This window comes from Mus caroli, chromosome 11, assembly GCF_900094665.2.
Source record: "Mus caroli chromosome 11, CAROLI_EIJ_v1.1, whole genome shotgun sequence".
NCBI classification, from domain to species: Eukaryota; Metazoa; Chordata; class Mammalia; order Rodentia; family Muridae; genus Mus; species Mus caroli.
Window position 1 is genome coordinate 91,736,504 of NC_034580.1, and position 21,069 is coordinate 91,757,572.

The window sequence follows — 21,069 nt, forward strand, 5'->3', positions numbered from 1 at the left end:
TAAATAAATAAATCTTAAGCAAGCAAACAAACAAACAGCACAGAGAAACCCTGTCTCAAAAAAACAAACAAGTGAAAAAGGAAACCAATGGAAACTTAGTGTGATGATACATGAATTATCTATCAGCAGACTCAAGAGGACCATGAGTGCACAGCCTGTGGAGACCCACTCTCTTTAAAAGATTGTGTGTGGCGATGGTGTGTGTGTGTGTGTGTGTGTGTGTGTGTGTGTGTGTGTGTGTGTGAGTGAGAGAGAAGATACCCGTGGAAGTCAGTCAGAAGGTAAGGCATTGGATCGCTCGGAGCTTAAGTTCCAAAGGTTTGTGAGCCGCCCTGTATAAAGGTGGGAAAGATCTGAATTTTGGTCCTAATAGGACAGTATCTGTCTTGACTGCTGAGCTATCTCTCCACCCCGAGCCATTCTCAAGAAAACGTAATAGAAATGGAAGCCAGGCGTGGTGGTGCAGCAGTAAACTGGATTACAGCAGTTCAGGATTAACTAGGGTATAGTGATCCTGCCTCAATTACCCCACCCTGCCAAAGGACCCAGAACCAAAGACTCAGAAGGCAGTGTAAGGGAATCCCTGCTGTCCTGCATCAGTGGGGCCCACACTCAGGTCCTCACACAGCTCCCATAGGCTACTGTGCAATTTAAGCACTCTGTCACTTCTCTCTCTGTAGCTTTATATTGACAGATATGTTGACAAAAAAATTATAAAAGGCATAGAGAGGGATTTCAGCCTGACCTTTATGCTAACACACGTTTACCTGCATACCCCATTTATGAAGATCCTAATGTATACACATCCATACACACACACACACACACACACACACACACACACACACAGAGAAATATAAACATTGTGACTATATAAAATTTCTATACAATTATGCAAGGGAATGATCTCATCTGCCAGCTCCTATGTTTGTTTGTGTGCAGTTTGTGACTCTCTCCTAATCTCAGTTTTGCTCCTATGAATGAGAAGAGGCTGGGGTGGGGTATGGTTCAGCAGCAAAGATTCTGCTTGGGCCTCACTCCTGATGAAGGTGTGTGTGTGTGTGTGTGCACGCGTGCTCGCCAAGTACAGGCAGATCTTACGTTTTGGTGTCCTTTGCCTCCTTGTGCATAATCTCCAAGATCATCTTGCACGCGGAGGAGCAGCCTTCAGGGGTTGAATGCACACTGATGGCCTTCTCTGCAGCGCCTGCATTCTCCTTCCTATGCACATCTATTCTGTGGACCACCAGGAAAAAGCTGGTTAGTTGTCTCCAACAACATGGGACTTCCTCCACCTTGTATCAATTAAAAGCCTAGAATCCACCCTCCTTGGACTGGGCCTGGAATGTCAATAAAGGGCCTGAGAACCACGGCCAGGTGCCACTCTGCCCACCTCTGAGAGGACAATGCAGGCCACCTCACAGCCACTAGATAGGGACTCCAAGCTGTATGTGGCTGTGAAGTTATTTTTTTCCTTCTAGTGTCCTTTTTCAAAGAGACACACTCCCAACTACAAGTAAATGACAGTGATTTACTCTGTATGTTAAGGGTAGACGAGCTGAGCTGTTCTTCCCCATAACCGCCGTTTATCTGTAACCACAGGAAACCAGGTGGCTGTACTACAACGGGAGTAGGGACATAATTATGACTTATGCCAAAGAGACTCAGCTGCAGCCAGGCTGTCCAGCTTGTGACCACTGTTAAGTGGCTACTCATCACAGAGTACCCGACAAGTGGCTAACCCCAACTCACAGGACAGAGTATCCTGGAGCAACTTGATACGAGCAATTCTTCCTTCTGGAGACAGGGAACCCAGACTCCCAAATGCCTCCTCATTTGCCCAACTCCAACACAGAGGTAACACTGGCGACAGTGACCATTCATGTCCCGAGCAACAACTCCCTGGACAAAAGTGCTGATGCCCAAACCAAGTGCTTCCAAGAGCCACCCGGGGCCCCACTCTCCCCTGCACCCACCCTCCCTTTCCCAGCACTCACTTGGACTGAGTCTGTTTTGTGATGTTTCGGATGGTGGCACCCTCCTTGCCAATGATAGCACCTACATACTGCGTAGGCACCAGGAGCCGGAGGGGGATGTCCACTGGCTGCTGCTTGGCTGGAGCCCCTGCTGCCACGGGCGACCCTTGCCGGGGCTGGCCCCGAGACCCAAAGCCTCCACGACGCCCATTCTCAGGACCTTGTGTTATCTGCTCATCAGGTATGTAGGAGACCTTCAGGGCATGGTTCTCCAGTTGATGGCCATTTAGCTTCATGATAGCTCTAGGAACAGGCAGTCCAATGGTCACCCTGACTCAGGCCAACCACACCAAGTGCCTTCCTTACCCAAAGCACCTACTAAGTTACAGATGGGAACACACTGGGGATACTGTGGAGCTAACCATCTGTCTCCTACCCCACCCCTCCATCACTAGGGAATGTTCTGGTCTGCGAAAGTGATACAGCAACGCCACCAGCTCCCTTGGGACTTACTGCTCACAAAAGTCTTCCACTTAAGAACACTGGAGCCTGGCGTGGTGGCGCACACCTTTAATCCCAGCATTTGGGAGGCAGAGGCAGGCAGATCTCTGAGTTCGAGGCCAGCCTAGTCTACAGAGTGAGTTCCAGGACAGCCAGGGCTACACAGAGAAACCCTGTCTTTAAAAAAAAAAAAAAAAAAAAAAAAGACCACTGGAAGATGTTGAAGCATGGGGAAAAAATGTGCCAATACCCTGTGACAGTCAGATAGAGCTTAAAACAATGGATGTATATACAATGTGTTCTGACCACTTCGGGGAGAGAGTAGTAAAGGCTGGACCTAAGGGCTAAGGAGCTGGCACCTGTGGTGGTGGTGGGGACTCAAAGGACCTAGAAACCCATCACCCAGGCTCCTACACCATCCAGCATCATACCTGATACAGCCACAGTAACCCACACCCACAATCACAATGCTCTGGAAATGGGGTAGAAATCAGGGTTGCCCTTGGCTACCAAGGCAAATAAATTGAGGCCACTATATATTTCAAAAATAAAAATATATGCAGTTTTGAACGAGGCAGTTTCCCCTCATAACCAAAAGATGGCACCATCAACACAGTGCAGGACCCTGTTGTTCCCAGGGACCCAAAAGCCATCTCTTCTCCCAGTCACCCCCCTCCCTGCAGATCATTTTTACTGAGAATTTTCTGATTTCTGAAACATGCCCCTAAAAGACCTTTTGTGGGACCTTAGGGCTAGCTGAACCAGTATCAGAAGCCTGGACCCATCCACAGAAGAGCCCCCAGCCCCACTTCCAAGGTACTCACTGCCTGGTCTGCTCCCGGTTAGAGTAGGTGACGTTGACCACCGCTGTCTCACTTTCAGTGTTCACTGTCGAGACAACAGAACAGTCCACCAGAGTTAGAGCTCTGCTGACAAACCCCAACCTGTCTGTAGGTTAACAGGGTAAGCAGCAGACTACCACGCTGAGAACAGACCCAAAGGACAAGCAAAAAACAATTCACAGATGACCTCCCTCACAAAGACACTGGAAGCCGAGCTAGTCAAGTCTGGCTGTCAGATGTAGCACCGGCATAGCAAGGCAAATACTTCCCCTGCTACACACACACACACACACACACACACCCCAACACTGCAAGCAAACTTATCCTGGGTAAGTTCAATTAGCAAACAAGCAACACCCAGTGGGTGGGATTAGCCATTTACAGAGGTAATATGTCAAGAAAAAAATGGTTTCCTTCTCTCAATGGCTCAAGAGATTTGGAATTATCTAAATCCATCCTTTTTTTTTGTTTTGGTTTTTTGNTTTGTAGACCAGGCTGGCCTCGAACTCAGAAATCCGCCTGCCTCTGCCTCCCAAGTGCTGGGATTAAAGGCGTGCGCCACCACCGCCCGGCTCTAAATCCATTCTGTAAAGCTTGGATATCACACACTTTCCCAGAGATGGAATTCCAGGCTCAAATATTCTAAACTTCTTGACAGTGGACATGGGACATATCAGGCCACCATGCTTACGGGTCCCAAGAATGATTTCCATCCCAAAGCTTGGATTTGTGGGGGTTTTCTTTAAGATTTAATCATTTAATGTATACGAATGTTCTATCTGCATGTGCACCTTCATGCCAGAAGAGGGCATCAGATCACATACATTACAGATGGTTGTAAGCCACCATGTGGTTGCTGGGAATTGAACTCAGGACTGAGCTTGGATTAGCACCTTCCTTAATTAATTTTGCATCGATGGAGACTGAACCCAGGGCCTTTGCACATGCTACACTCTACTAATGAGCCACATTTTCAACTCTCGCTTTGTGAAACAGGGACTCACTAAATACCTCAGGCTGGCTTGCAGCTCGACATGCAGCTAAGGATGGCCCTGACCTCACCACCAGGACTAAAACTAACCCACATCAGTAATGGGCAGAGCTACCGCATTTAGAAGAAGAGACAGAAGAACCTCAGGCAAAGCACCATAGCGTTTGCCTGCAGTCTTGGCACTTGGGAGATGAGAAGTCAGGAGTTCAAGGCCATACTGAGCTACATGAGGCTTTGTTTAAAAAAATAAAACACATAAAAAACCCTAGATGTGACTAAGAGCACTGGCTGCCCACAGACAGGTCACAGTTTAATCCCAGCACCCACATGGCAGTTCATAACCTTTGGTAACTCTACTTCCAAGGAATCAGGTGCCATCCTCTTTGGGCACTCCTTGGGCACACTGTACACACAAGGTGCACACAGGGAGAAAGGTGGCTGAGATCTCCTGGGCAGCCTGGGCAAAGCGAGGAAGGTAAGACCAGCCAGGACTACGCTGCAAGGCTCTGCCTACTCTGAAAGAAAACCTGACAGTTGAGATGAGTGTGGTGGCACAGAGTGACAATCCCTGAGAAGAACTATTTCTGAGGCCAACCTGGGCTGGTGAGACTCTTGAACAGGTTTGGTAGATCCTTTTGTGGTTTATTTTTAACCAATTAAAATTATTTCATGTCCATCTGTCTGTGTTGACATGAGTGGAAGTCAGAGGATAACTTTAGGGAGTCAGCTCCCTCTATGCACCACATGGGTTCCAGGGATAGATTCAGGGGATCAGCCTGACACAGCCTGAGTTTACAGGCACAGACCTGCTCGAAGTGGCCACCAGTCTGTCTGACGAGTCTAGCTGCAGCAAGACAAACTACCAGCAAATCAGCTAGCTATGCCCTGGCATTTAAGATGAAAGGCAAGTTAGAAGGTTAGAGGCAAGCACGTAGCACATCGCTGCTGGGCAGGTAATGCCAGCATGTACAGCTTGCCCCTTCCCACAAAGAATTTAAAAATGAACACTTAAGGGGCTGCAGAGATGACTCAAGTGGTTAAGAGCATTGACTGCTCTTCCAAAGGTCCTGAGTTCAAATCCCAGCAACCACATGGTGGCTCACAACCATCTATAATGGGATCAGATGTCCTCTTCTGGTGTGTCTGAAGACAGCTACAATGTACTTAGATATAATAATAAATCTTTTTTTTTTAAAGAACACTTAAACCTCAGACAAAGTAACTACTGCTTCTTGAAGAGTTTCCCAAGTGGGCTGCGGTGTAGTTCACATGGAAAAAAGGCACTGGTCGTGCACCTTCCCCGACCCACAGCACACACACAGGAATACTATTTAGTCATAAAAATGTGAAATTCTGTGACAACTAGATGGAAGTAGAGCTTACTCAGTTAAATTAAATAAGCAGGTTCTGAAAGGTAAGAAACCGCGTGCTCTCAGGACCATAAAAGCCGCCGGGAAGAATGAAGCCTGGAAGGAGGAGTGGAGGGTGGGAAAGGAGGGCAAAGGAGAGGAAACAACAGAAAAAAGGAAAGTGGGGGAAAGAGAAGGAAGACCGGGAGGGGGAGGAGTCTCACTGAAGGGAGAATATGCATTCCCATGGCCAAGGGAAGGAGGCCTGGGGGAACTGACTGCCCGGCCAAGTGACTGCCAGACAGACAGACAGACAGACAGACAGACAGACAGAAGAGTACATCAAGAACGTTCCTTTCTATGTGGTATGACAGCAGCAGACACACTGTCCTACAAACTTTGGAGGGTGACAAGGTTTTAAATGTTTTCACCAAGAAGTGATTGAGGAGACGGACAGGCCTGCCTCAATTTAAGCAGGCCATGATACCCAGGAATATGTAATGTTCCTACATGTTGGTTTAAAAAACATCTAAAACAACCTCATGTTGGGGTGTGCAACCAAATCACCCCAAGCTCATTTCCTCTGGAAAAAAACGTTACACTACAAGCAAAATCAAAATCGCAGCTGAGTTTTTTCGTTTTACAACTCAGGATCCCTATGCCTCCTTCTGTGGGCCCAATATTCAAAAAGGTTTTGCCTGCCCAAACTATTAAGGAATAAACTTTTTTCAAACTTGTCCTTCATTTTGATTTCATGTGTACAGATGTTTTGTCTGTATAGTCCCGTGAAGGTCAGAAGAGGGCATCAGGTCCTCTGGAACTGAAATTACAGATGGCTGCGAGCCTCCTCTGGATGCTGGGTCTCTGGGAGAACAACCAGTGCTCTTAGTAACTGAACCATCATCTCTTCAGCCCTCTCCCACCCCCATCCCTTTTATTTTATTAATTTTTGTTGTTGTTATTACTTTTATTTTTGTTCTTTCAAGACAAGGTTTCTCTGTGTAACACTGGCTCTTCTGGAACTCGACTCTGTAGATCAGCTCACACTGGAAGAGAGTCCCTGCCTCTTCGTCTGATTTTAAAGGAGAACACCAACATGCCCAGAAAGGAGGTTTTTGGTTTTTTGTTTTTCCCTTGTAAAAGACAAGATCTCTCAGGCTAGAGAGATGGCTCAGGTGTTAAGAGCACTGCCTGGTCTTCCAGAAGTCCTGAGTTCAATTCCCAACAACTTTGTGGTGGCTCACAACCATCTGTAATGGGATCTGATGCCCTCTTCTGGCATGCAGATGTACATGCAGAGAGCACTCATTCATTAAATAAATAAAATTACATATTTAAAAAGGACAAGGTCTCTCTATATACTGCTGTAACAGTACATAAGGCTGGCTTCAAACACACGGAAATGTTCCTGCCTCTCAAAAGCTCAAACACCCAGCCCCTATAAATTTCTGTTCTTAAATTACTGAAATGAGATTCCTGCAAGTTTGGAATTGAGACTCCTTATTGAGAAGGAGTAATAAGGCCCGATGTGGTGGTCCATGGCTTTAATCCTAGTACTCAGGAGGCAGAGGCTGTCAAATCTAAGTTCAAGGCCAGCCTGATCTACATTACAAGCTCTACATTGCAAATTCCAGGCCAGCCAAGGTTACCCTGTGAGAGCCTTGTCTCTCCTGAGACAAGGAGAAGGAAAAATGTGTCCAGACTGCCCATCGCACAGTAGCCCAGTTTCATGGTTCTACATGGTAGGACGAGTGCTGGAGCCAGAGTCCAGCATATGAGCAGGAGTGTGTGTGTGTCTTCCCAATGGATCTGATCACAGAACTGCTTGGTGCTGAAGCCACTTAACTCCTTGTCAGTCTTACCTTGCTCACAGTTCTCCACTGTACCGTACTGAGCCAGCAGGCTATCTAGCACCTGGAGAGGTAGAAAAAAGGTGTCTGAGTATCCTGGGGCCTAAACACCCATTACCCCAAAGCTCTGGGCACCAGCAGGAACTAGACATTTTGATGGCCTGAAGCTCCACCCCTTAGGGCCCTACATGCTGATGGCATCATCAGTGTTTGCAGGAATGCACTGGCTCTGGTCCCAGACCTTACTAACCTCACACCCAGGGGAGACTGGTTATTTCTACCAACTTAGTCGGACAGAGTCCCATGACCAGTCTCCACCAAACCTGTACATTAACTTCTCCAAACACTTACTTCCCATCGGAGCTGAGGTGGAATATTTCGGATCTGTATTTTCCGACTCCTGAAAAGAAAGGGCAAAATGTGATTTAGACAATTCCAGACGCTTTGGGCCCATGACCTGGCAGTTTCTAATCCTTGTCCCAACTTGTTAGTTCACCAAAACCATAGGATGGTGGCTTCCTCCCCAGTGCTAGGGACTGAATTCATGGTCTGGCACAAGCTAGATCCCCAGCCCTAAAAATAGTAACCTAAACTGGGAGCAGTTGCCTTTAATCCAAGCTCTTAAGAGGCAGAGACAAGCAGATCTCTGAGTTCCAGGCCAACCTGAACTCCATAGTTAATTACAGGACAGCCGGAATAAACAGTGAGACCTCATCTCAGGAAAAAACAAACAAACACAGACTAGCAACCCAGTAAGGATGCAGACTTTCAAGCAAATGAGGCTTCACCCTATAAGCCCAAGCACTAACAGGACGTCAGAGAGGAACTCAGAACCAGATGTTCTCAGCATAACGGCAGCATAAGATCGAACGTACTGTTTTGATTGCTTGCTACAGCGGTCCCATACTTCTCTCTCCATCAAAACAAAGCCAAGAAGCTGGAGAAAGGGTGCCTGGGGCTCTTCTAGGACAGGAGTCCCACTCCTAGAGCCCATGTGAGAGGCAGCTCACAGCTGCTTGAACCCCAGCTCACCTCCAGCACCTGACCCACTGGTTACATACCCACACATACGTACTTAAAATAAAGCAAATCCAAAGTCAAGTAAGACAGTAACTATTAATTAATCCAACACCTCGTTAACTAGCACCTACTTCAAGCTGTACTTTGCTCGCGGGACTGGGGCACAGCAATGAACAAAAGTGGCGGAATGCCTGACCCAGGCGCTCACATCGTATTAAGGGAAACAATATATGCGAATAATTGCATAAGATAATAGTACAGTGGTTAAGCCCTTGGCACAGCTAGGGATCTAAACCACTTATTAGCACATTAGAAGATTACTTAAGTTCTTTGAGACCTGGTCTCCCCCTTTGTACAACAGGGATAAAACCCATTCACAAGTGGGAGGTGGCATTAGATAGTATTTGTAAAGCGCTTAGGAAAGACTTGGAGTAAGTCCTTAAAGTGTAACAATAGATGCATCTATGAATGGCTAAGGTTCTCCAGAGTGATCAACACACAGCACAGCATCAGGACCACCTTTTTTCTCCCAGGTGACTATACTATACTTACTCCATCCCAGCTTTCAAATGGCTCTGAAAAAAGTAATTTCCCTTGAGGAATGCAGGTTCAAGACTAAGGTCCAGAGTGACCCAGAGAGTCTGCCCACCACCCAAATCAATACCTTAATCTCTGAGCTTAAGACATTTAGATTGACTTAATGAGTTAGTCAATTGTCATTTAGATCTCTGTGTACCTTTGATCCTGTACAAACCTTTAGTTCAAAGACGAGATCCAGGGCGTTGCAGAGATGGCTCAGTGGTTTAGAGTACTGGGCGCTCTTCTAAAGGAGCAGGATTTAATTGCCACCAGGCCCAGGATGAGTTACAACCTTCTATAATGAGGGATCAGATGCCCTCTTCTGGCCCCTACAGGCACTGCATGCACAAGGCACACAGGCATACATACAGGAAGGCAAAATACCGGTGTACACAATGTGAGATAATGCTGAGTCACTTATGCGCAGTGGCCTACCAGAAGAGCTGGCGTCGAGCTGTGGGGCCTGTGGGGCGGGGCAAGCAGAAATGACTGCAAGGCCCTAACAGTAGGTGCTGGCCTTAGTTGCCTTAGGCAGCCCCTACCAAAGCACCTCTGTGACCCACCGAGGCTGAAATTCTGAAAGCGACAGCTCCTTGTCGACAAGCTACAGCAGGGAAAATCTGGGATGGCATAGCTAAAGGAGTGGAGCAGTGGTGGCCCCGGCTCCTTTAGCTATGTCACCCCTGACCCTAACCCAACCTCTTCCTCCTCAAACTCAGCACTCAAGAGGCAGGGGCAGGCGGATCTCTGAGTTCGAGGCCAGCCTGGTTTACACAATGAGTCCCAAGATAGCAAAGGTTATACAGAGAAATCCTATCTTGAAAAAGAAATAATAAAAAGCTAAAGGAAAGGTGGATCTGTTTGAAGGAAAACCTTGGTGGTGTGTGAACTTGATCTAACAAAGTTAAGAGTAGATACAGTGAGGATCGGGAACAGTCAGCTGAGCCTGGAGGCTTGAGCCACGATTCCAGGCTAAAGCAGGACTGATGCGTGGGCAGGCCAGTCTGTAGAACAGTAGGCCAGTCGGAAGGTGGCATTGCAGTGATAGAAGAGGAGGGGAAGACAGACAGACAGACATAACTCCACGTGCACAGCACTTGTCTAGCAGACACAAAGCCCTGAGCTCAAGTCCCCGCACTGCACAGATAGATAAGGCCAGTGTCAAATCCCTGCAATCCCAGCACCCACAGTACTGGCAGGAGAACCACAAAGTCAACACCCAATCCAGCGGTGTGAGGCGCGCTCCGTGTCAGACACACACGGGAAGCCAACAAGCCCATTGCTGAGTCCTTAGGCCTCATTCTACCAGGTACCAGATTCAAGGACTGGTCAAAAGGCAGCTTTGGATCTCCCTGGTAAGGATTTCTCACAAAACACCTTTGCTAACCAAATAGATACACCGAGTATGTTCAGATGGGTGAAGAATCCGGGAGGAAATGAACAGCGCCCTGGTTTAACAGAGTAGCCCAGCCCTGGACACCTCCCTCCAGGAAGTCCTTCTGGATGGCGGGGAGATGAAGGCAGCCTGCCTAGGAAGAAACAAGGCATACAGCAACCCCAGAACAGGAGCCTAGTTTGAAAGAACCCATTAGTGCAATCCCAGGTCAAAGGCCAAGACTTGCCTGTCCAAACTCTGATTCGGGGCCTTCTATTCAGTATGGCAGGAGCAGGGTGGTGGCAGTGAAATCTAATCTCTGCAAGGATGTTAATCCATATCCAGAAAGCAATGGCAGGCAGATTGGCTGGAATGTCTGGAATGTTCCAGGAGCGGGAGGGAGGGGGAGGGCAGGTCTACTCAACCAATGAAAGAAAGACATCCCAGCAGCCCTCCCTCACCCTCTAGGGCATACACACCCCATCCTGGGAACCCACTCTAGGCTCCGCCCAGACTTCCTTCTCAGCAAAGCCCCCAGCCCTGATTAAAACCCAAGGGGATGGCCTGGAAGAGGACCTTTGTCTTCTAAGCCTGGCTTTCCCCTGAGCGTGGTGCTACCTAATTCCTTTCAGGCCCAAACCGCACAGGGCACTGCTGGGACCTGTAACCTAAATTCCCTTGCTTACATTACAACTCCTTTGGATAACTTACTCATCCCACCTATGAGAGGCCCAGAGTTGCCTGCATTAGGCTGGTGTGCTGAGCGCTTACAGTGGCTCTAAATCTGTGGCTTACAACTCTTTGGGGATCCACAGAACCTACTTACTTACCCTTTCACAGGGGTCACCTAGGAGCATCAGGACAGAACATTACGGTTCATAACTGTAGCAAAATTAGCTACGAAGTAGCAACAAAAATAATGTGGTTGGGGACAACACAACCTGAGGACCTGTATTAAAGGGTCCCAGCGTGAGGAAGGTTGAGCTGGCTTAGAGCTCCTGATGGGTGGGAGCACAACTCCCACTTCCCAGGGGTTTCTCCTGGTGGGAGCTAAGTCCAGCAAGCCCCTGACATTATTCTAAAGGAGACCTGGAGGTAGGGTGGAAGGGGTGGTGACAGACATTGCTGAATCTACATAAATGCGTTCACAATGACAGAGAAAGTCTTCCACTCCTCCATCTCTGCTACATTGAGCCTGCTCCGATCAACCCGGGTCTACCAAGGCCAGGCTGAGTAGTGGTTATGTCCTATAGGTAAAAGGGCACCACACCTAAGCACTTTCTTAGTGCCGGGAGGGCCAAGCCCAGCTCCAGCAAGGAGAGAGAACCAGGAGAAACGCATTAGCTGCCTGACCCTCTAGCAGTGGCCATTAAAGGCAATGGTTAGAACAGCCAAAATGGTTCCTAAGTGCAAACAGCTTTCCCCTGTTCTCTGCTCACTCAGACCCTCAATCAGGGATCCAGCCTGGAGGGCAGCTCAACAGACTCGTGCTAAACCGGGAAATTCACCTGGGGATGTGAGGACACCTGGGGATGTGAGGACACCTGGAGATGTGAGGACACCTGGGGATGTGAGGACACCTGGGGATGTGAGGACACCTGGGGATGTGAGGACACCTGGGGATGTGAGGACACCTGGGGATGTGAGGACAGGGAGGTCAAGCCTGGGGAAATAGGCCAGGAGAGATTTAATGAGGCAGAGAGACAAAAGAAGAACGCCATACACCCATCACACTGTATACACACGTGGGAGGTGGGGGTGGCTTGAGATTAGGAGTCTCTCCCAGGTTCATTTTATAGAAATGTGCTACCAGTGGCTTTGACAGCCCAGGGCCCTGAGATTAAAATACGCCATGAGTATCCTGTCTGCATTTCATAATCACTGAACGCCAAAGCCAGGAGTAGAACCAAAACTCTATCTACTTTCATTTCGTTTGTTTTGGGTTTCTAGTTTGCTTTTTGAGACCTGCTTTTTCTGCATAGCCCTAGCTGCCCTATGTAGACCAGGCTTTCCTCGGCTTGGGTGTGCTGGGGGATTAAAGGCTCACTATACCCAGCCTGAAGCAGATCTAGTTTTCCAGATGTATAGTTTTACATTTTGTTGAAAGGCCATTTTTCTAGCATACTAGAAATACCAATTAAGATAATATTATCTTTCTGTTTTGGTTTTGAAATGAACTTCTATACACTGGAATTACAGGCAAAGATGAGCTACAATGTTCAGTTCTACAGGGTCCTAGGTATCGAGGTCAGGGCTTTGGGATTCTAGCTATACTCCCAGTGCAGTCCGACCCCCATTTTTTTTCCTGTGAGTTGTACTGTGTAGCCCAGGCTAGCCTCCAACTCAGAACAATCATCCTGCCTCAGCCTTACTGAGCATCCTAAGACATACTCTACCTGTTCTTTTAAGGATTTAAGATTTAGCAGGGCAATGGGTGGCACCCTTTAATCCCAGCACTTGGGAGGCAGAGGCAGGCAGATTTCTGAGTTCAAGGCCAGCCTGGTCTACAGAGTGAGTTCCAGGACAGCCAGGGCTACACAGAGAAACCCTGTCTGGAAAAACCAACACCCCCCCATCCCAAAAAAGGATATAAGATTTTCAGAGCTCTCTTTTTTTAAAAGATTGTTCATTTTACGTGTATAAGCCTGTACACATGTAAGTGCTGAACACGTATGATGAGGTGGTGAGGCTGGAACCAGAGTTAAGGGTGGGTGGCTCTAAGCAGCCTTGCAATGCAGATGCTGGGAATGGAACCTGAGTCCTCTTATGAGCAGTCAGTGGTCTTAACTCCTGAGCCAAGCCAACTCTCACAAAGTTCTTATTCTCTGAAAAAGTGCTCCCTTCACCTCCATACCCAGAGCGGAAGTGTTGATGGCTTCTCCTCCCTATACTAATAAGTTCCCAGGCTGTGGAGATGGCTCGAATAAGAGCACTGACTGCTCTTCCAAAGGTCCTGAGTTCAAATCCCAGCAACCACATGGTGGCTCACAACCACCTGTAATGAGATCTGATGCCCTCTTCTGGTGTGTCTTTAGACAGCTACAGTATACTTAATAGTAATAAATGAATCTTTGGACTGAAGTGAGCAGGGACTGAGGGAGTGGGGTTGACCAGAGCGAACAGAGGTCCTAAATTCAACACCCAACAACCACATGAAGGCTCACAACCATCTGTTCAGCTACAGTGTACTCACATATATAAAATAAATAAATTAATTTTTAAAAAAAGTTCCCTTAAACCACAGTGGTAAAAGCTGGATGAGGGTGGTAGTGACATTTTAGAATACAGTCAATCTGCAGAGGATCCAGTCTTAAGCCTAAACTTTCATCTCCTTGGAAAACAAGACTAAACTGGAACTTCACATCGATCCCACCCCAAGGCCAAGCTTTGCCTCAGCCTGTGGCCTCACTCAAATCAAGCCTTCGACTCTCTGGGGACCATTCCTCACGTGGGGGGCAGGGGGAGCAGCAGGACTAGATCATCTCAAGTGTCCACAGAGAGAGATCAGCCGGTCTACCTATAGGCAGCTTTCCTTAATAAAGGGATTTCTTTTCTTTTCTTTTGAAGATTTATTTACTTATTTTATGTATGCAAATACACCATTGTTCTCTTCAGACACACCAGAAGAGGGCATCAGATGCCATTGTAGATGGTTGTGAGCCACCATGTGGTTGCTGGGAATTGAACTCAGGACCCCTGGAAGAACACTCAGTGCTCTTAACTGCTGAACCATCTTTCCTGCCCCAATAGAGGGATTTCTTATAACACGAATGGTCTAAGTAACTGACTCTTAGCTTTTCTTCTTTTTAGGAATATGGTAAGAGCTAAAAACACTCTCTGCCCCCCCCCCCAAAAAACAAAAAACAAACAAAAATTTGTGCAGAATTTCAAGACGGACCCACCCATAAAGCCAAAGACCCTAACACACCTCCACCCATCAAACTTGAGGTACATGAAGTCCAAGTTGTCAGTGAAGCTTATAGGTCTCTCACTGCTCCCAGCAGGGAGCTGCAGCTGTAGTTCACTGACAGGGTACTCGCCTGATGTGCTGATGAAGCCTTGTGGGCCATCACTCACCAAGTAGCATTTCAAATAAATGCCAGCAGACCGGGGTCCAAATCCCAGGACCCACCTCGTGGCTCACATCTATCTGTAACTCTAGTTACCGGGCACCTAATGCTTCCTTCTGATTTTTGTGGGCATCGGGAATGCATGTGATACACATACATGCCTGTGGGCAAAACACACACATAAAATAAACACAGCCTGGCCTTTGTAGTGAGACCCTATCCAGACCCCACCCCAGCCCAAAAGCAAGCTACAGGGATGCTAAAATCTGTATATACCCCATGCCATCTAAACCAGGTTATTGGGGCTCAGTTGCATCTACAATCTCATTGCTCCTAACACACTGTGGGACTCTGGGGAGTCTCTAAGGCCCCTAGATCTTGAATGAAGGAAGAGAAAATAGAGACCCAACAAGGCAGAAGGCCAGACCTGTTCCTCAAAGTCGCCCACTGACCTCCACACACACCTGACCTGCTTGTGTATGTAGTATATACACACACTAAGAAACTTTTAAACAAAATGCAAAAACTTGGCTTCCATGACTTTCCTTGACATTTATGGAAAGAGTCTGTCTAACTCCACAGGCTATTTTGGTGTTTTCCACGTGCTGTGGTAGCCATTAACCAATCAGACTCCGAAGACCTCCAACATGACCAAGTGCAACTGAGAAATTAATCATTATTTTACTTTAAGGGTTAATGTAATATATAATTCTTTATGTTTTTAAAATTATGCATTTATTTTTAATTTCGTATGCCCGAAGATGCCAGAGGGGGATGCTGGGTGCCCTGCAGGGGGGCCAGTCATGAGTCACCCACCACTGGTGCTGCAAGAGCTGTGTGCAATTTTTGTTGTTGCTTTTGTTCTGAGACAGTCTCTCTGTGTAGCCCCAGCAGTACTGCAACTTTGTAGACCAGGCTGGCCTTGAACTTAAAGATCTGCCTGCCTCTGCCTCTGCCTCCTGGGTGCTGGGATTGAAGGTGTGAGCCACCACTGCCTGGCTGCAGTGTACACTCTGATCTGAGGTGTCTCTCTATTCCTCACCTGTGCATTCTGTGGATTCTACATGTTAAGCCAGTACTACCTGTAATGTACACTTCTTAGACTTACTTGTGTGTTTGAGAAGGGTGGGAGGGAAAGACACACAGAGACATACACAGTGCTCATTCTTGGAGCTCAGAAGACAAACTGTCTAGAATTTGTGGTTTCTGAAGAACTAAACTCAGGTCACCAGACTTGATGGCAGCTGCCTTTTATCCACTAAACCACCTCACCAAACATCTATATTTGTTTTTTGTAGGGTTTTTTGCAGTATAAAATATACCAGATTCTTGACTTTAGTTATCTCCTCCAAAGCCATAAAAAAATAAATTAGGGGCTGGTGAGATGGCTCAGTGGGTAAGAGCACCCGACTGCTCTTCCAAAGGTCCGGAGTTCAAATCCCAGAAACCACATGGTGGCTCACAACCATCCCATCTGTAACGAGATCTGATGCCCTCTTCTGGAGTATCTGAAGATAGCTACAGTGTACTTACATATAATCAATAAATAAATCTTTTAAAATAAATAAATAAATTATTTCTGTAATTACAATATTGATTCCATATTGGAATGATGATCTTTCTGATATATTTGGTAAACAAATATCTTAAGAGCTAGTTGTGGTAACTCACACTCAAAACAGCTGAGGGAGCGAATGCAGACTGGGGAGCTAAGGCTTGGTGGTTTAAATTCCAGACTAGGCCTGGGCTACTTACTTACCTCTGTGTTTAATGTCAAATTGGGGGTTGAGGGTCTCACTGGGCTTCTTAAAAAAAAAAAAAAGATAACAAATATGGAGTTCTTATCTCACACACACACAGAGTCTCATGATGTAGCCTGACTCCCCAATAGTCGTACTTGAGCCTCCAGAGTGCTGGGGTTGCAGAATTACAGGCACATGTCCCCGCCCACTCACCTAACCTTTTTTAAAGGTGGAGACTGTAATTCAAAACTTCCATGTGTGAATACACACTAACAGTTTTTGTGTTTCTTGTGTGGTTTCGGTTTCATTGTTACTCCATGGCGCTGGACATTGTGAAACAGTGCTGAGCAGACTGTGCAGGCAAATAGCCTTGCTCTTAAGAGTTTCCAGTCCAGGGGCTGGTGAGATGGCTCAGTGGGTAAGAGCACCCGACTGCTCTTCCGAAGGTCCAGAGTTCAAATCCCAGCAACCACATGGTGGCTCACAACCATCCGCAACGAGATCTGGCGCCCTCTTCTGGAGTGTCTGAAGACAGCTACAGTGTACTTACATATAATAAATAAATCTTTAAAAAAAAAAAAAAAGAGTTTCCAGTCCAGTGGTATCCAGCCCAGCTTATTGGCTTGGAAGGGAAAGAGCAGAAACGGCTGGCTGGGGGCGTGGTGATGGGTAACAAAAGGACCCTAAGTGACTAACCCAGGAACCACAGCACCTTTCCAGTGCTGGACCAGCTGAGAGCCGGTTCATCACTGGCTCTTCAGAGATGTCCTTGGTGTTCCAAATAGATCATGAGACTGTCGATACTACCTTCCTATCCTTCTAAACCACAATCAAAGCGGAGAGCTGGTACCAAAACAGAGGTTGGTAGAGAGAGGACTCCAGAAAACTAAAGGGGGCCGGCCTGGCACGCTCCAGGCCAGGCAGTAGCTGAAAAAAGGGTGGTGCTGGAAGGGAGGAGGAACTGGCTCCATGCCCAGGGCTTCATGCCAGGATAATCCAGAGGTAGGGCGGCCAGACAGGCCAGGCAGCCAGCGGGCACTCTATTGAGTAGTTAGCCTCGGGTTAGGACTCAGGCTGAAAAAGTGACCTAGTGAGAGGTCTGGATCCAAGGCAGATGCCATCACCACCACAAGGAAGGGGAGGGGGAAGAGAGAGAGAGAGAACATGCACACTAGAAGGCACAAACATCACTGGGATATACCTATGTGCACACTGCCTTTTAAAGACTTTTTAAAATTTCATGTATTTGTTTTGTGTGTGTATGGGGTGGGAATGGGGGAGGTATTACGTGCCACGACATGCACGTGAGGTCGGATGACATGCTCAAATAGGTTTGGTTCTCTCTTTCAAGATGTGGGTCCTGGGGTTCAAACTAGGGTCATCAGGTTTGGCAGCCTTTGAGCTTTAAATGTACATAACACGCACACACACACACACACACACACACATACTGTCCCATGTGCACCCTGATTCCTAAGCTAATGCCAAACATAAGAAAAAAAACCCTCTGCAAGCTCCTGCTCCTCTGAGCTTAACCATGAGGTCCTCTCTGGAGGGAGGACCCTGTGTGTTTAATGCCAGGTTGGGGTTTGGACAAGCTACCTGTTGCCACCCAGAAGTCCTGGTCTAGGGGAATCAGAGTCGTATTTCAGAGCAGAGAGAAGAGGAAGCCTAAAGGGACAGTTTATAGACCCTCCCCTCATTTCATAGACAGGAGGTCAAGGCTCAGAGGAAAGAGGACTAGCCAACTTGGGAGCCGGACTAGAACTCAGCTCTCCAGGCTGGTGTATGCTGGGTCACCAATCGGTGCTTCGTGTTCACAGAACACGAAGTGTTAACACAGCAGAAGCCGTCAGTGCTGGACGTTAAGAGCAGGAAGAATGCCCATATTCTGCATGGTCAAACGCTTGCCAACTGGCTTTTAACTGCATGCGGCTCTAATTTGGGCACCAGATTTAATTTGCAGAATAGCTAACTACCCTATAATACGGCTGGATGACTGTTACAGAGGGGGAAAGGGTAGTCGCCAAAGTTCTTCTCTTACAAGCTCCATCCAGAGCAGGCAAAGGAATAAAGGAGACCGGGAAGGTGTGAGCTGGAGGGAGAAAGCCTTGCTTAGCTTAATCCACTCAGGAATAAATGGGCTGATTAAAAAGCCCAAAGGTTTTTGGTTTTTTGTTTTTAATTGTGTTTATCCCCACCCCCAACTCAAGGCGCAGCCCCGGAGGAAGAAGCTAAAAAAAGAGGCTCTGAAGTAGCTGATCGCCTTCTAGGCAAATTCCAGGTAGTCGGCTGGAGCCAACTGCTACCTCCTCCCCCAACCCCAGGCTTTGAATAGAATTTTACTTTTTAACTTTTTAACTGGAGGGGTCTGGCCAAGTGGAGCTAAACAGTGGGAAAAAGGGAGGCCAGAAGAACCTGGGGGGGAGGGGGGGGGACGAAGCCTTTACTAAAGCGTTAAGTACAGTAACACATAGAAAGGAGTTTGTCCACATGAACCTCCCTGGTGGGTACAGGGGTTCCCCCAGGAGGACCGTCCTCACTAACCCGGGTCAGCCTGATGGCGGCAAGAGTTTCTGGGTCTTCCCAAGGCAGTGGGGAAGGTTAATACGATGACAGGCCCTCACTGATCCCCCAATACCCCTCAACTGAACATGTTATCTTAGCTCACCACCCAGCATCTCTTCAGGAAACCTAGGAGCCAAATGATGGGCTGAGGGAGAAACATCAGAAGAAGGAAATGTAAGGAAACCTTGGGAAGAGAACTCTCTCTCAAAATAAAGATTCTGAAGTTGAGTTCTCAGAGGCAAGCAAAGAAGCCAGGCCAATCTCAAAAGAAATCAGACAACACAAAACCCTGTGGCTGAAAAGTGATTAGCATAATGCTGAAAATCCTTAGGGTTAAAAATGAATTTATCAGTAGAAAGGACACTGGTCCGTCCTGCCCAGTTGCCAACAAATACCTGTTGGTAGTGAGTGAGTTCATTTAGAGCAAGAGCTAAAGGCCCATCTCAAATTCTTAGAACTCCTCTCCACACCATCCTGATTTCTGCTGGGATTTGGGTGGGGAAGCAAAACGCCCTGCAAAGGGCCCTGTCCCCCAGGTTCAGAGATGATTAGGAGGCTGGACCACCAACGTTTTCCAAAATGGCTCTCGGCCACCCCGACAAGGAAGAAAGGCGGGTCTTCAACAGCCCGGAGGACCCAGCCCTGGACACAGCCTTCTGCCAGGGAGGGTTGGAAAGCTGAGCAGTCAGGGCAACTGAGGAGGCTGCGGCGGCGGGGAAGGGCGGCGGCAGCTGAGGTGGGGGAGGTGGCAGCAGCAGCTGGGGGAGGAGGGGAGCCCTGCAGGCCGCGCCATGGAGAAGGCCGAGCAGCTGAGAGGCCCGGCCTGCGCCCCAGCCCCTCATCTCACCCCGGGGAGGGAAGCCCAGCGTCCCCCCAGCCCCTGGGTGGGCTGCTGCACCGCACAGGGAGGGGGACAAGGGTGCGCCCCATCCCCCTGCCGCAGTCTAGAATGTTCACGCACCAAGGCGCCCTGGGCACCCGCTCAGGAGACGCTCAGCCGGTCCTGAGGGGCCCCGGCGGCCCTCGGTCGCCCGCGCAGGGCCCGTGGGGGAGGGGCCGCGCTGGGGGCTGGGGTGGGGGCGGGGACCGGGACTTTGCCCTTTGTCTCCCTCTCCTCTCCCTCTGCAGAGCCACCGGCCGAAACCCGACCCCGTCGGCGAGCCAGGCAGCCAGGCAGCCGGCGCGGGGCAGGCTCCCCCTCCCGGGTTCTTTAGTAAATCCAGACCCGACCTCCCCGTGCTCAGGGCCGTGACTGAGGTGGTCCTGTGGGGGAGGGGGCTTCCCGCCTGCTAACCGGCCTGCAAACATTTAAGGGGGAGCCGGGGAGAGGGTGGGAGTGGGGCCGCTGAGGATGGGGAGGAGAAAATGGCCCTGGAGGCGGCAATCCTAAGAGACACTGTCCAGGCTGCCCAAGGTGGCAGGACCGGGATGGGGAGGCCTTCCACAGACGAGGCAGAAATGGGATCTGGGAGTGGGGCAGAACTTCGGGGCCCCGGGCATTCCAGGAAGCTCGACAGCAAAGTTATAATTGAAGTCATCCTTGTCCCGATAATAAAGTATTATAGGGAGTGAAAAGACCTTACTTATCCATCCCTTTGGGGTATCAATTATGTTACTAATATGCAATTTTAATAATGCAGCTTTGCATGTACTGAATTTACAAGGTCCCTTCCATACAAAAATGTATGAACCTGCAACATGACGCTAATGTGATCTTCTCCATTTCCAGGTGGCAAGAGGAGCTCAGAGCCTTTTATCCCGGGAGGCAGAGACAGGCGAATTTCTGAGTTTGAGGCCAGCCTGGTCTACAGAGTGAGTTCCAGGACAGCCAGGGCTACACAGAGAAACCCTGTCTCGAAAAAAATAGTAATAATAATAATAATAATAAAAGAGGCTCAGAGAGATTGAGTAGCCAACAAGGCAATGGCCAGTGACAACAGGCTTGTTCCTGTTTCCCAGAAAAACAGGGTAATGCGTTCGTGCTCCCTAGAAACCAATGTATGAGTTAAGAATTATGACTCAGTAGGCATTAACAAAGGTCACCTCTTCATCCCTAGCTGGAGGAGGAAGAGGAGGAGGAAGGCATCTCCGTCTGCCCTGAACCCAGGCTCCTGCTTCCACCCCCCACAGAAACTAAATAAATTAAGTAACTAGAGACAGGAAGCAGGTACCCAATGAGAGCTGGAAGGTCTGCACAGCTTTACCC

General features: G+C 48.3%; 1 protein-coding gene across 2 annotated transcripts in view; it reads right to left on the bottom strand.

Annotated features, from left to right (window-relative positions):
* The window catches only part of Igf2bp1 (insulin like growth factor 2 mRNA binding protein 1), a 48,578-nt gene that overhangs the window by 14,179 nt on the left and 13,330 nt on the right, over nucleotides 1–21,069 (bottom strand). The window contains exons 3-7 of one of the 2 annotated variants that reach the window (XM_021176363.1): nucleotides 7,861–7,909; nucleotides 7,522–7,573; nucleotides 3,302–3,365; nucleotides 1,998–2,279; nucleotides 1,102–1,236 (exon numbers count right to left, since the gene is read on the bottom strand). In XM_021176363.1, the coding sequence (XP_021032022.1) occupies nucleotides 1,102–1,236; nucleotides 1,998–2,279; nucleotides 3,302–3,365; nucleotides 7,522–7,573; nucleotides 7,861–7,909 (582 nt within the window). The remainder of the gene's footprint in view (nucleotides 1–1,101; nucleotides 1,237–1,997; nucleotides 2,280–3,301; nucleotides 3,366–7,521; nucleotides 7,574–7,860; nucleotides 7,910–21,069) is intronic. The other variant, XM_021176365.2, reaches the window with a different exon arrangement.